The sequence below is a fragment of the Eutrigla gurnardus genome, assembly GCF_963514095.1.
Source record: "Eutrigla gurnardus genome assembly, chromosome: 4".
NCBI classification, from domain to species: Eukaryota; Metazoa; Chordata; class Actinopteri; order Perciformes; family Triglidae; genus Eutrigla; species Eutrigla gurnardus.
Window position 1 is genome coordinate 6,158,265 of NC_139918.1, and position 10,839 is coordinate 6,169,103.

Below are 10,839 nucleotides of genomic sequence, written 5' to 3' on the forward strand. Positions count from 1 at the left end.
ACAATAACAGTCTACTTGAGGACTTCCAGTCAGGATTTAGAGTACATCATAGTACAGAGACAGCTCTGGTGAAAATTACAAATGACCTTCTTATTGCTTCTGACAAAGGACTGGTTTCTGTACTTGTTCTGCTAGATCTTAGTGCTGCATTTGACACCATTAACCATGAGATTCTAATATGTAGACTGGAAAAATTAATTGGCATCAAAGGAACCGCATTAAGCTGGTTTAAGTCCTATTTATCCAATCAATCAATTTGTGCAAGTCAATGAAAAATCCTCCAGGCACACTGAAGTTAAATACGGTGTTCCTCAAGGTTCTGTGCTCGTACCAATTCTTTTCAACTTATATATGCTTCCTTTAGGCAACATTATTAGAGGACACTCTATAAACTTCCATTGTTATGCTGATGATACTCAGTTATATCTATCGATCAAGCCTGAAGAAACCAATCAGCTAGTTAAGCTCCAGGCATGTGTTGATGACATAAAATCCTGGATGACCTGCAATTTCCTGATGTTAAACTCTGATAAAACGGAAGTTATTGTACTTGGGCCTAAACTCCTCCGAAGCTCGCTGTCTAAAGATATAGCGACTATTGATGGGATTGCCATCGCCTCAAATGCTACTGTAATGCGGCGTTCACACCGAACGCGATAGACGCGAATACAATCGCGTCAGACGCGTGTATCGCGCCGCTTGATCATTTTGGACTTTTTTAGCGTCATTCGCGCCATTCGCGTCATTCGCGTCAGACGCGCCAGACGCGCCATTCGCGACGCGCCATTCACGTCATTCGCGCATGACGCTCATTTTTGAACCGTGGGCGCCCCTTTCTCCCGCTCTCTCCACCTCGATCATGGCTGATATCTCCACCGTTGCTGCACTGTACCTGCTGTACAAGATCCAGAAACGCCGGAAAACCACCCGCCGTCGTGTCTGGGTTCATGAAGTCCTCCGGAGGCGTACGGAGCTGGGGGAATTTCATCGTCTCCTCCAGGAGCTCCGTCTGGATGACGACCGGTTCCAGCGGTACCTCAGGCTGACCGGAGCCCAGTTCGAGGACCTGTTATCTCGGGTCGGTGCCAGGATCTCCCGCCTGGACACCAACTACAGGCGCTCCATCTCAGCTGCGGAGCGCCTGTCCATCTGTCTGAGGTGAGTTGTGGTTTAATTAGTAGTAGACTACTGCAAAATGAACATGTAAAAATATTATAGGCTACATAATATAAAGTATGCTACTAATTTTACCAACTGTAGAGGAGCCTACGTTGTGTGATAAATGCATATCAACCTATAAACCTGCATAAACAAACCTTTTTAATTTTCACATCATTTTTTCAGTCAAATACAGTATTTATTAACTCTTTACTTGTTAATGTTATCAGTTTTCCTTATTAAGATTTGAAAATGGTTCTTATTTCACAATGAGATTACACAGATATACCTAATCTTTTACATATAATATACATTGACTTTTTTTTTTAATAACAAAGCTTGCAGTTTCCAATAAATGAATAATAAAAGTGTAAATGTTGTTAAATGTTTGGAGAATTTTTAAGTGATATTCCATGGGCTGTTTTTAATGTTTTCAAGAAAATGAAAGCCTGACCCATTATCTATTCTATGTTGCAGGTTCCTGGCCACAGGAGACTCCTACAGGAGCATTGCCAACAGTTTCCGTGTGGGAATTTCTACAGTTTCTGCCATTGTTCCTGCTGTGGTCAGTGCCATCTGGGACTGCCTGGTCGAGGACTTCATGGCTGTGCCCACCACAGAAACCTGGAGGTCCATTGCAGAGCAGTTTCTAGAGAGGTGGAACTTTCCTCTCTGCTGTGGAGCTCTGGATGGGAAGCATGTGGTGTTGAAGGCCCCTCCCAACTCTGGTTCCCAGTTTTTTAATTACAAGGGGACATTCTCCATTGTCCTCTTGGCCGTGGTGGATGCCAATTACCGGTTCAGGGTGATTGATGTCGGGGGCTTCGGGAGAACCAGTGACGGAGGTATCCTGGCTAACTCTGCCTTTGGCCGGGCACTTAATGCTGGAACCCTCCACTTGCCAGCGGACCAGCCTCTACCAGCCGCAGAACACAGAGGACCCCAGCCTCATTGTTTTGTGGCTGATGAAGCGTTCCCACTCCGGAGGAACCTCATGAGGCCATTCCCTGGGCGCATCCTCCCCAGAGACAAGAGGATCTTCAATTACCGTCTGTCCCGGGCCCGGTTGGTGGTGGAGAATGCCTTCGGCATCCTGGCGGCTCAGTGGAGGATGTACCACCGTGTCCTCGAGGTCCGGCCGGAAGTGGCAGAGAAGTGTGTGAAGGCGACTTGTGTTCTTCACAACTTCCTGCGCATGACAGCCCAGACACCAGGAGTTGGAGGAAGCATCACAGGGAGTGAGGTGGAGCCACTGCCAGGTCTGGGAAGAGTTGGGTAAACAACTCGGCGAGAGAGGCCATCAGGATTCGGGAGACCTTCTCAGCCTTCTTCTCCACGGAGGGAGTGGTCCCGTGGCAGCATAATGTTTAGTGCACAAGCACCCCAAAAACGGCTCTTTTAAGAGCCACCCAAATAAAAGTATTGAGCAATAATCCTGCAGTATAACTACTACAATTCATGTCTACCAATCATTGTGCATGTAACATCAATTCATACAATACTGACCCCTCTGATATTACACCATTAAACTTTTTCTTTACTTTAATTATCATTTTCAAACTGGCCAGTCTACAATCTTATTGTACTTTAAAGAATGTGTGAAAGAATGACATGAGAAATCGAAGTCTCTTTTTTCTCTTTTTACTGAGGGTAAAAAATAACAATATAAATCTCTCTCAAAAAATAGATAATAATATGTATATTTATATATAATTATTAAGCAAATATATATTTATATACATAAAAATAACAAAAAACAAAGAGACAGAACAACAACAAACGGAACAACAAAAACCAGGCGTAAATCACCAGCCTGGCTCGTTCCCAGCAGAGGCTGCCACCCCAGCTACTCCAGTACGTCCATATTGAGTGTGACGATTGTGTTCTCGAATATTAATTTATGTATTTGAAATTTGATGTACTCCCTTTGCTGAGGTGGCAGCCTATGGAGGGAAGGAGCCAGGCTTGACAGAAATCGCTCCTCTTCTATCCACGCAGGTCAGACGCTCCATTCGCTTCATTCGCTTCATTCGCGTCAGACGCTCCATTCGCGTCATTCGCGTCAGACGCGCCATTCGCGCCGCGTCAGACGCGCCATTGGTTTTCAATGTAGAGTCGCCGCTCAATTCGCGTCTATCGCGTTCGGTGTGAACGCCCCATAAGAAACATTGGAGTTATCTTTGATCAGGACCTGTCCTTTGACTCGCATATTAAACAAACCACGAGGACAGCCTACTTTCACCTGCGTAACATTACTAAAATTAGGCCAATGCTGTCTCAAAAAGATGCAGAAAAACTCGTCCATGCATTTGTTACCTCAAGGCTGGACTATTGTAATTCTTTATTATCAGGCTGCTCTAATAAATCTCTTAAATCTCTCCAGCTGGTCCAGAATGCTGCAGCTCGTGTTCTGACTAAAACCAGAAGAGAAGGGATCACATTTCTCCTGTATTAGCTTCTCTGCACTGGCTCCCAGTAAAATCCAGAATAGAATTTAAAATCCTTCTCCTCACTTACAAGGCTCTTAATGGACAGGCACCATCATATCTTAAAGAGCTCATTAAACCCTACTGTCCTCCTAGAGCACTACGCTCTCAGAATAAAGGGTTACTTGTAGTTCCTAAAGTCTCCAAAATTAGAACAGGGACCAGAGCCATCAAGCCCCTCTTCTGTGGAACCATCTTCCGGTTCTGGTTCGTGAGGCAGACACTGTTCCCACATTTAAGAGTAGGCTTAAAACCTTTCTCTTTGACACCGCTTATAGATAGGGCTGGCTCAGGTTTGCCCTGAGCCACCTCTTGGTTAAGCTGCTATAGGCCTAGACTGCTGGGGGATTATAGTGACACACTGAGCCTCTCTCTCTCTCGTGCTCTCTCTGTGTATGTTCCCCCGGAGTCCCTGTGCTCTCTTGCCTAGCAGGTCTCCCTGGACCGTGGTGGAACCTGATCCGGACTGCACCGATGTTGTGGTCTTGTTTGCCTCTTACCGCCAGTATTTTTAATTAAAGTAATTGACTAAAATCGGCATCTCTACTGTCACTAACTTGACTACTCCCGGGATCACTCCCGGGTGTCTGGCTATGCTTTCTGGTCCAGCAGAGTCCACTGAGGTCCTGACCGATGCAGACTGCTAACTGGCCTGATGCTGGAAACACCACATTGTAGCTCCACCTGCCCGCTGTGTGACTGCTCAACTACTCCTGCTTTTGGTCTACGGCGACGTGGTTGGGATGGATCCATCTCGGCGTGGCTGTGCCTGCTGCCATGGACTACTACTGTTGATACTATTGCTTCTGTTAATACCACCACTACTGTTAATGCTACTACGACCATACTACCAACACCAAATGCAGTTGGAACCCAAGGGCCTGGGCTGCACGAGATTTCTGCCTAAAAGCCTATTAAGGCAGTTTTTTCTCGCCACTGTTGCTGTAACGCTTGCCCCTGGGTGATGTTGGGAATTTGAAATTGTGTTGATTCTTGAAATTTTGAGCGTATTCTAGTCCTGCTCAATGTGTTAAGTGTCCTGAGATGACTTCTGTTGTGATTTGACACTATAAATAAAATTGAATTGAATTGAATTGAATTCTACTTCCCCTCTAGTACTACAACACAATACCAAACAGTAGAGTGACACCTAGTGGTGTAATCAGGTAGTGAACACAACAAGTTCCCCTATAATTGACTCTGAATCTGACCTGTTAGTACCTGGTCTTCCTGATGTCTTCTCTGCCAGTGTGTTAACTCAGGCCCAAAAGAAAAAAGCAGATGAAAGTGTGGCATTGTCTGACTCCATGTTTTCCACTGTCTTTACAGATGACGCTCTGTAGCCGCCTGCATGCGGGGCTGAGAAACGCACTCCCCCAGTGGCTGAGGTGGTGGCCCCTGTAGTGGCACCTGCAATGACCCGTCAGGCACTCATCGACACCCAAAAAGAGGACCCGTCCTTGGTGAAGTGTTTCGATGCAGCGGCCGGGGTCAGTGGTAATTGTGTGATTAGTGATGGGGTACTAATGCGTAAGTGGGTTTCACATGCGGATGAAGATTGGAGCACGGTGTATCAGGTTGTCCTTCCCGTTACCTATCAGCAGCATGTGTTAGAGTTGGCACACGAGCACACCTGGTCTGGTCATTTAGATGTTACTAAAACACATGAACGCCTGTTGGGGCATTTTTTTTGGCCAGGGATGAAGGGGGACATGGCAATCTTTTGTAGATCCTGCCCAACCTGCCAGGTGGTGGGGAAACCGAACCAGACGGTGCCCCCAGCTCCTTTGCATCCTATTCCAGCGGCTGGAGAGCCGTTTGAGCATGTGATCGTCGACTGTGTTGACATTTTTGACAAGTGAATCAGCAAAGTATGACCCCCAGCAAACCTCTAGGGCACCGACATATCACAAGGAAACACTTATAACCAATTTAACAATGTCTTCAACCCCCTCAATGACATTGATGGCCAACGTGGAGCACTGGAGATCATTTCAGTACACTTGACCTGATATATTTTCATTGGTTTATCTCAGGTAAAGCCCTCTAGCGTAAGTATACCAGCACAAGATATATTGTCACCATTTCATCGAAGGTAAAGACCTTGCCTAATTCTCCAACACCCAACGTGGGGCTCGAACCCATGACGCTGAGATTAAGAGTCTCATGCTCTATGGAACTGAGCTCGCCAGGCTTCTCAAAACACTATCGGTTCACGTCCCCATTTAGGCAATGGCATTTTGTCATGTGTACAACTATGCCAAAGGGTTTTATGAAGTCCTGTAAGATATATCATAGAAGAAATTGGTGAGTGTTGAAGAGAGGGATCAAAAACTGCCAAGAGTCATTGCGCTGTCTACAAATACAGCACTGCAAAACTTGGTAGGCAGTGTTAGAGAAGGGGATGCTGCCAAAACTTGATAGCATCCTTAATGTGACTTCAGCTCATTCAACCATCAAAAAATGTAATCCAAGTGAAGTTATGGAATGGAGTGGAGCATCCACTACTAACTTGAGACAGATACGTGCATAGATAGATAGACAGACAGACAGACAGACAGACAGACAGACAGACAGACAGAAACTCATGGCAGCTAAAAAATAAATATCATTATTTTGCCTTGAGTTTTCTAGCAAAGCCATATAGGGCATCTGAACATTCTAAATGTGATGTCATGACTTGAGCTTGTCATCAAAGCCAACCACACCAGTGATGTCATGACTTGGGCTTTGTATCAAAGTAAAGCAGGTCAACTGACCATTCTAAATGTGAAATAAAAATGCAGTTAAATTATGGTATTCAACTCTGAATCATAGCACTGGCGATCAATTTGATGACTGTGCAAAAAAAAATGGGCCAGCGATCTGCATAAACAAGAGGAAGAGCTGTCTTGGAACGGTATATGGAAAAATGCGAGACAACCTTTTCGATGTATAAAAAATAAACTAAGACAATTCAAAATACTCAACAGATTATACTACACACCTTCAAAATTATTTAAAATATGTATACAAGAAGACAGTAAATGTCTAAAATGTGGCAATACTGATGGAACTTTGTTCCATCAAAGGATAAGAAAGTGTTCCTCTCTTTATGCATGATCACAAAAAAGGTGATCATGAATAATTGGGTATGTTCCAAAACTCCATCGGAGAGGGAGTGGATCACCGAGGCGATGGAGGTAGTGAATTTGGAGAAAGTAGCTTTTGGTTTAGAAAATAATGACGTGGGTTATGTTGAAATTTGGGCTCCAATGGAGAATTATTTGATGTCGTTGTGATGTACACATTTTTGACCTCTCGATAATTTTTATTTATTTATTTGCTTATGAAGTTTGTTGTTATAGTGCCTGATACCATTTAAAGGGGGGGTTTGAAGGGACTGGAAGTGTGCTATTTGTCTTGTCTATTTGTGTTTTGTTTTTGATGTTGTTTTGTTTTTGATTGTTTTCTTGTTTTTCTCCTTATATTATTATTATTTGGAATACAAAAAAAAAAAAACATTCTAAATGTGATCTAATGACTTGAGTTTTCTAGCAAAACCATATAGGGCATCTGAACATTCTAAATGTGATGTCATGACTTGAGTTTTCTAGCAAAGCCATATAGGGCATCTGAACATTCTAAATGTGATGTCATGACTTGAGTTTTCTAGCAAAGCCATATAGGGCATCTGAACATTCCAAATGTGGTGTGATTACTTGAGTTTTCTAGCAAAGCCATATAGGGCATCTGAACATTCTAAATGTGATGTCATGACTTGAGCTTTGTATCAAAGCCAACCACACCAGTGATGTCATGAGTTGAGCTTTGTATCAATGTAAAGCAGGGCAACTGAACATTCTAAATATGATTCTATGAATTCAGCTTGAAAGAAAAGCCAACCAGAGCCGCTGAACATTGTAAATGTGACATCATGACTTGAGCTTTCAAGCAAAGTAAAATAGTCAGCTGAACATCCTAAATTGTGTTTAAAATGGAGGAGAATGTTTGACGAGTTAATCAGCAAAGAGTCTATGACATTAAATTGCTGTGTTACTTTTGCCTAAACAGGGTGGTGATCCAACCTTTTTTGTTTGCGATATTGATGGCGCGTCTGATGCCTTCAATTTTATCATTATAAAATAATGCAAACTCATTGCATTTCTGCTTGGAATGGAGTTTAGCTTGTATGGGGGGGTTGGTCAGTCTGTAAAAAGTTGCAAATGGGGTTATCGCCTGATTCGTGTTGTTGTTTATGATATTGGAGAAGAATGTTTCTCTAGCACTTTTTAAGACTAAATTGTAGGCCCGGGGGCTCTCTTTATAAAGTTGTTTACAAGATCATCAGCATGACATGGGTTTGGAGGTGGTAACGAGGAGATGGGGTTTTTAAAGAGTACATTGGCATGTTCATTGATGTACCGCTTTTTGACATTATTTGATTCTGTTTGTGTGTCAGGAATGAAAGAAATATTAAAGAAAACACAGATGTGGTCAGACAATGAAGGAACAGTCACAAAGACATCAGAAACATTGAGACCTTTTGTGATGATCAGGTCCAGGGTGTGTCCCTTACAATGAGTAGCCTCTTTCACATGTTGAGAAAGTTCAAATTTGTCTACAATAGTAAAAAGTTCGTCACTATGAAAATTAAAGTCACCACTTATAACTAGGCAGTCAAAGTTAGTGGAGATGCTAGACAATCATCGAAAAAATTTGATGAATATTTAGGTGGCCTGCAATTAATTAACAGGAGAAATTTGGGAGAGCATTTCAACACAGCACAAAGGTATTCCCTTTTCCCAGATCTACATACATCAATGAATTTATAGTTGGGGGGTGCTGTCTCGATCAGAATGCTTGCATTGTTATTTTGTTCTAGCCATGTTTCAGTTAAAAACATAAAATTTTAGAAGTGGTAATAAAATAATTGATTAAAAATGATTTGTTATTAAGGCTATGTTTACATGATGACAGTCTGAACAGAAGACACAAAAGCGGCGTCGCATCTTCACTTTTTATTCCGCGTTTAGACAAGCGTTTTCGGCAGGAAATCTGCGTGCATACGGTGACGCAAAAGTGTGTGGAATTTGATTGGGTATTGTGGAAGAAAAACTCTTCAGGTCCAATTCTGTGGCTGATTTAGATGAAGTTTAATCACTGCACAGTGGAGAAAGGAACTTACAGCGTGGCCATGAAGATCCATTCTGGATTCGTTGATGGAAATCCGAAGTCCGAATTCAATGGGTGAATAAAGATGGCGGCGGTAGGTGAAATGCTGGCACCTCGCCAAAACAACAATTAAGAATAAGTAAAGAAAACCTAAATCCATGGAACTGAGAACAGGAAAAACGGGAAATCAAGACAAAATAACCAAAAAGACAGACAAAGATAAAGTCAACGACAACGCCGAAATGGGAACAAACAAACAGCTTGAGGATAGCCTGACGGAGATCAGGATCACGCTGACACACCTGACTAAAGAGGTCGGTAAAGTTACTGCCGAGCTACCTAAGCTGCTCCAAGTTGTGCAGGATGTTAAAGAACTAAAGGAGAGTATTTAAACAAAGTAATCAAAGAGAAAGACGGCAAAATTGAAGGCCTACAACAAAGAATTGATGAACTGGAGCAGTACATGCGAATGGAAGATGTTATTATTACTGGACTGGATGCAAAGTATCGATCATATGCTTCCGTGACCAGGAACTCCAGGCTTGGCGAGGAGACGCAGCCCGAGGAGCTAGAGACGCTGGAATGGCAAGTAATACACTTTCCTGAAACTAACATCATTACCATTCAGAGTTCCGATCTTTCGGCTTGCCACATGCTTCCTAGAAAGGATCCTGATACGAAACCCGCTATAATAATTCGATTCGTGAATCGGAAGCACAAGGTTGAACTGCTGAAACAAGCCAAGAAACTAAAAGGTACAGGGGTTTATCTGAACGAGCACCTTACCAAAAAAAACGGCAACATCGCCAGGCATGCACACAAGGAATAAAGAATGATCAAAGGTACGTGGACACGAAATTGCAAGGTGATGATACGGCCGAATGGTGAGCAATCTAAAGTCATTACAATCAAAGAACTCAAGGATTTGGACAAATATGAATAAAACGATAAACTATGGCTCTTTTTTCACACGCTTGTCCAGCTCAGCTGGCAACATGGCCATTATTTCTTTTTCACTTTTTTTAACAACATGCTTTGCAACACGGACAATTCTTTGGGGGGACTATGGACAACAGAACGGGATGTGGATTGCCTCGAATGGACTAAGCCCACTGAGGGGTGCAAACTTGGATTACCGAATTATGGATTACATATCTACTGTCGGGACCAGACCTTGGACTATTGTTGTGGGATGGATTGGTCCCCTCGGGGACCTACTTAAAACATTGACTACATGACTGAGTCCAACGAGTACTTCACGTCTCCATCGGGAGACGAGGATCTGAAGGAGCAATCTGACGAGGAGATGGACAATATGTATGAAGACCCGCAGAGACAGTCCAAAGGGTATGATCATCTGAACTATAATACATGTGACAACACCGACCATAAAATATATGACAGGGCAAATGACATTGATCCTGAAATCCATTTCTACAATACCATTAACATTAATTGAAGCCTAATTGGCGAAGTTTCGGGAGCAGGTCCACACCTCAACAGCGCCAACTACCGCATCTCTATAAATAGCCACCTGACCCTCTCCTCCGCTTCGCTCTCATATCCTGCGCTCGCTCTCGTGTTCGTTCACTCTCGTGTTCGGCCAGAGACGAGAGCACGCGACTTCGCCTCGAGCACAACCAAACTTTCGCATGAACAAACACCAGCTTTGGCTCACCTCGCAGCTTAACTCACCTCACCACGGATTTCGTCTCTCCATCCCCGTCCGCCGACGATCCTTTCCATCGAGATCGGGACCATAATCCACCAGAAGCCGACGCCACCTCCGTTCCCGAGACCCCGACTTCAGTGGCGCAAACGACGTCCAGGATGCAAGCGACTTCGAAGAAAACCAAACTCCATCTCATCCACGGTCAGTGTTCCACCTAGTTCATCCCTTCTCAACAGTCAAGACTACCATAGCTCGCCCGACGAATCCTCTGTGTCTCCCAGCCCACCTCCTTCAGCAGCTAAGAGAGGACGAGGAAACTCACGGACAGAACGTTGCCGCCGCTGCCGTTGCCGCCGGAGTTCGCCGACC

At 43.8% G+C, this 10,839-nt stretch overlaps 1 protein-coding gene across 1 annotated transcript; it reads left to right on the forward strand.

Annotated features, from left to right (window-relative positions):
• Positions 1–859: 859 nt before the first annotated feature.
• LOC311012486 (uncharacterized protein) lies at positions 860–2,590 on the forward strand (the record flags this gene model as incomplete). Its single annotated transcript, XM_084007947.1, has 2 exons — positions 860–1,158; positions 1,636–2,590. 2 exons carry the CDS (start codon positions 860–862, stop codon positions 2,435–2,437), a joined length of 1,101 nt encoding a protein of 366 aa, XP_083864073.1. The 3' UTR covers positions 2,438–2,590.
• Positions 2,591–10,839: the final 8,249 nt, after the last annotated feature.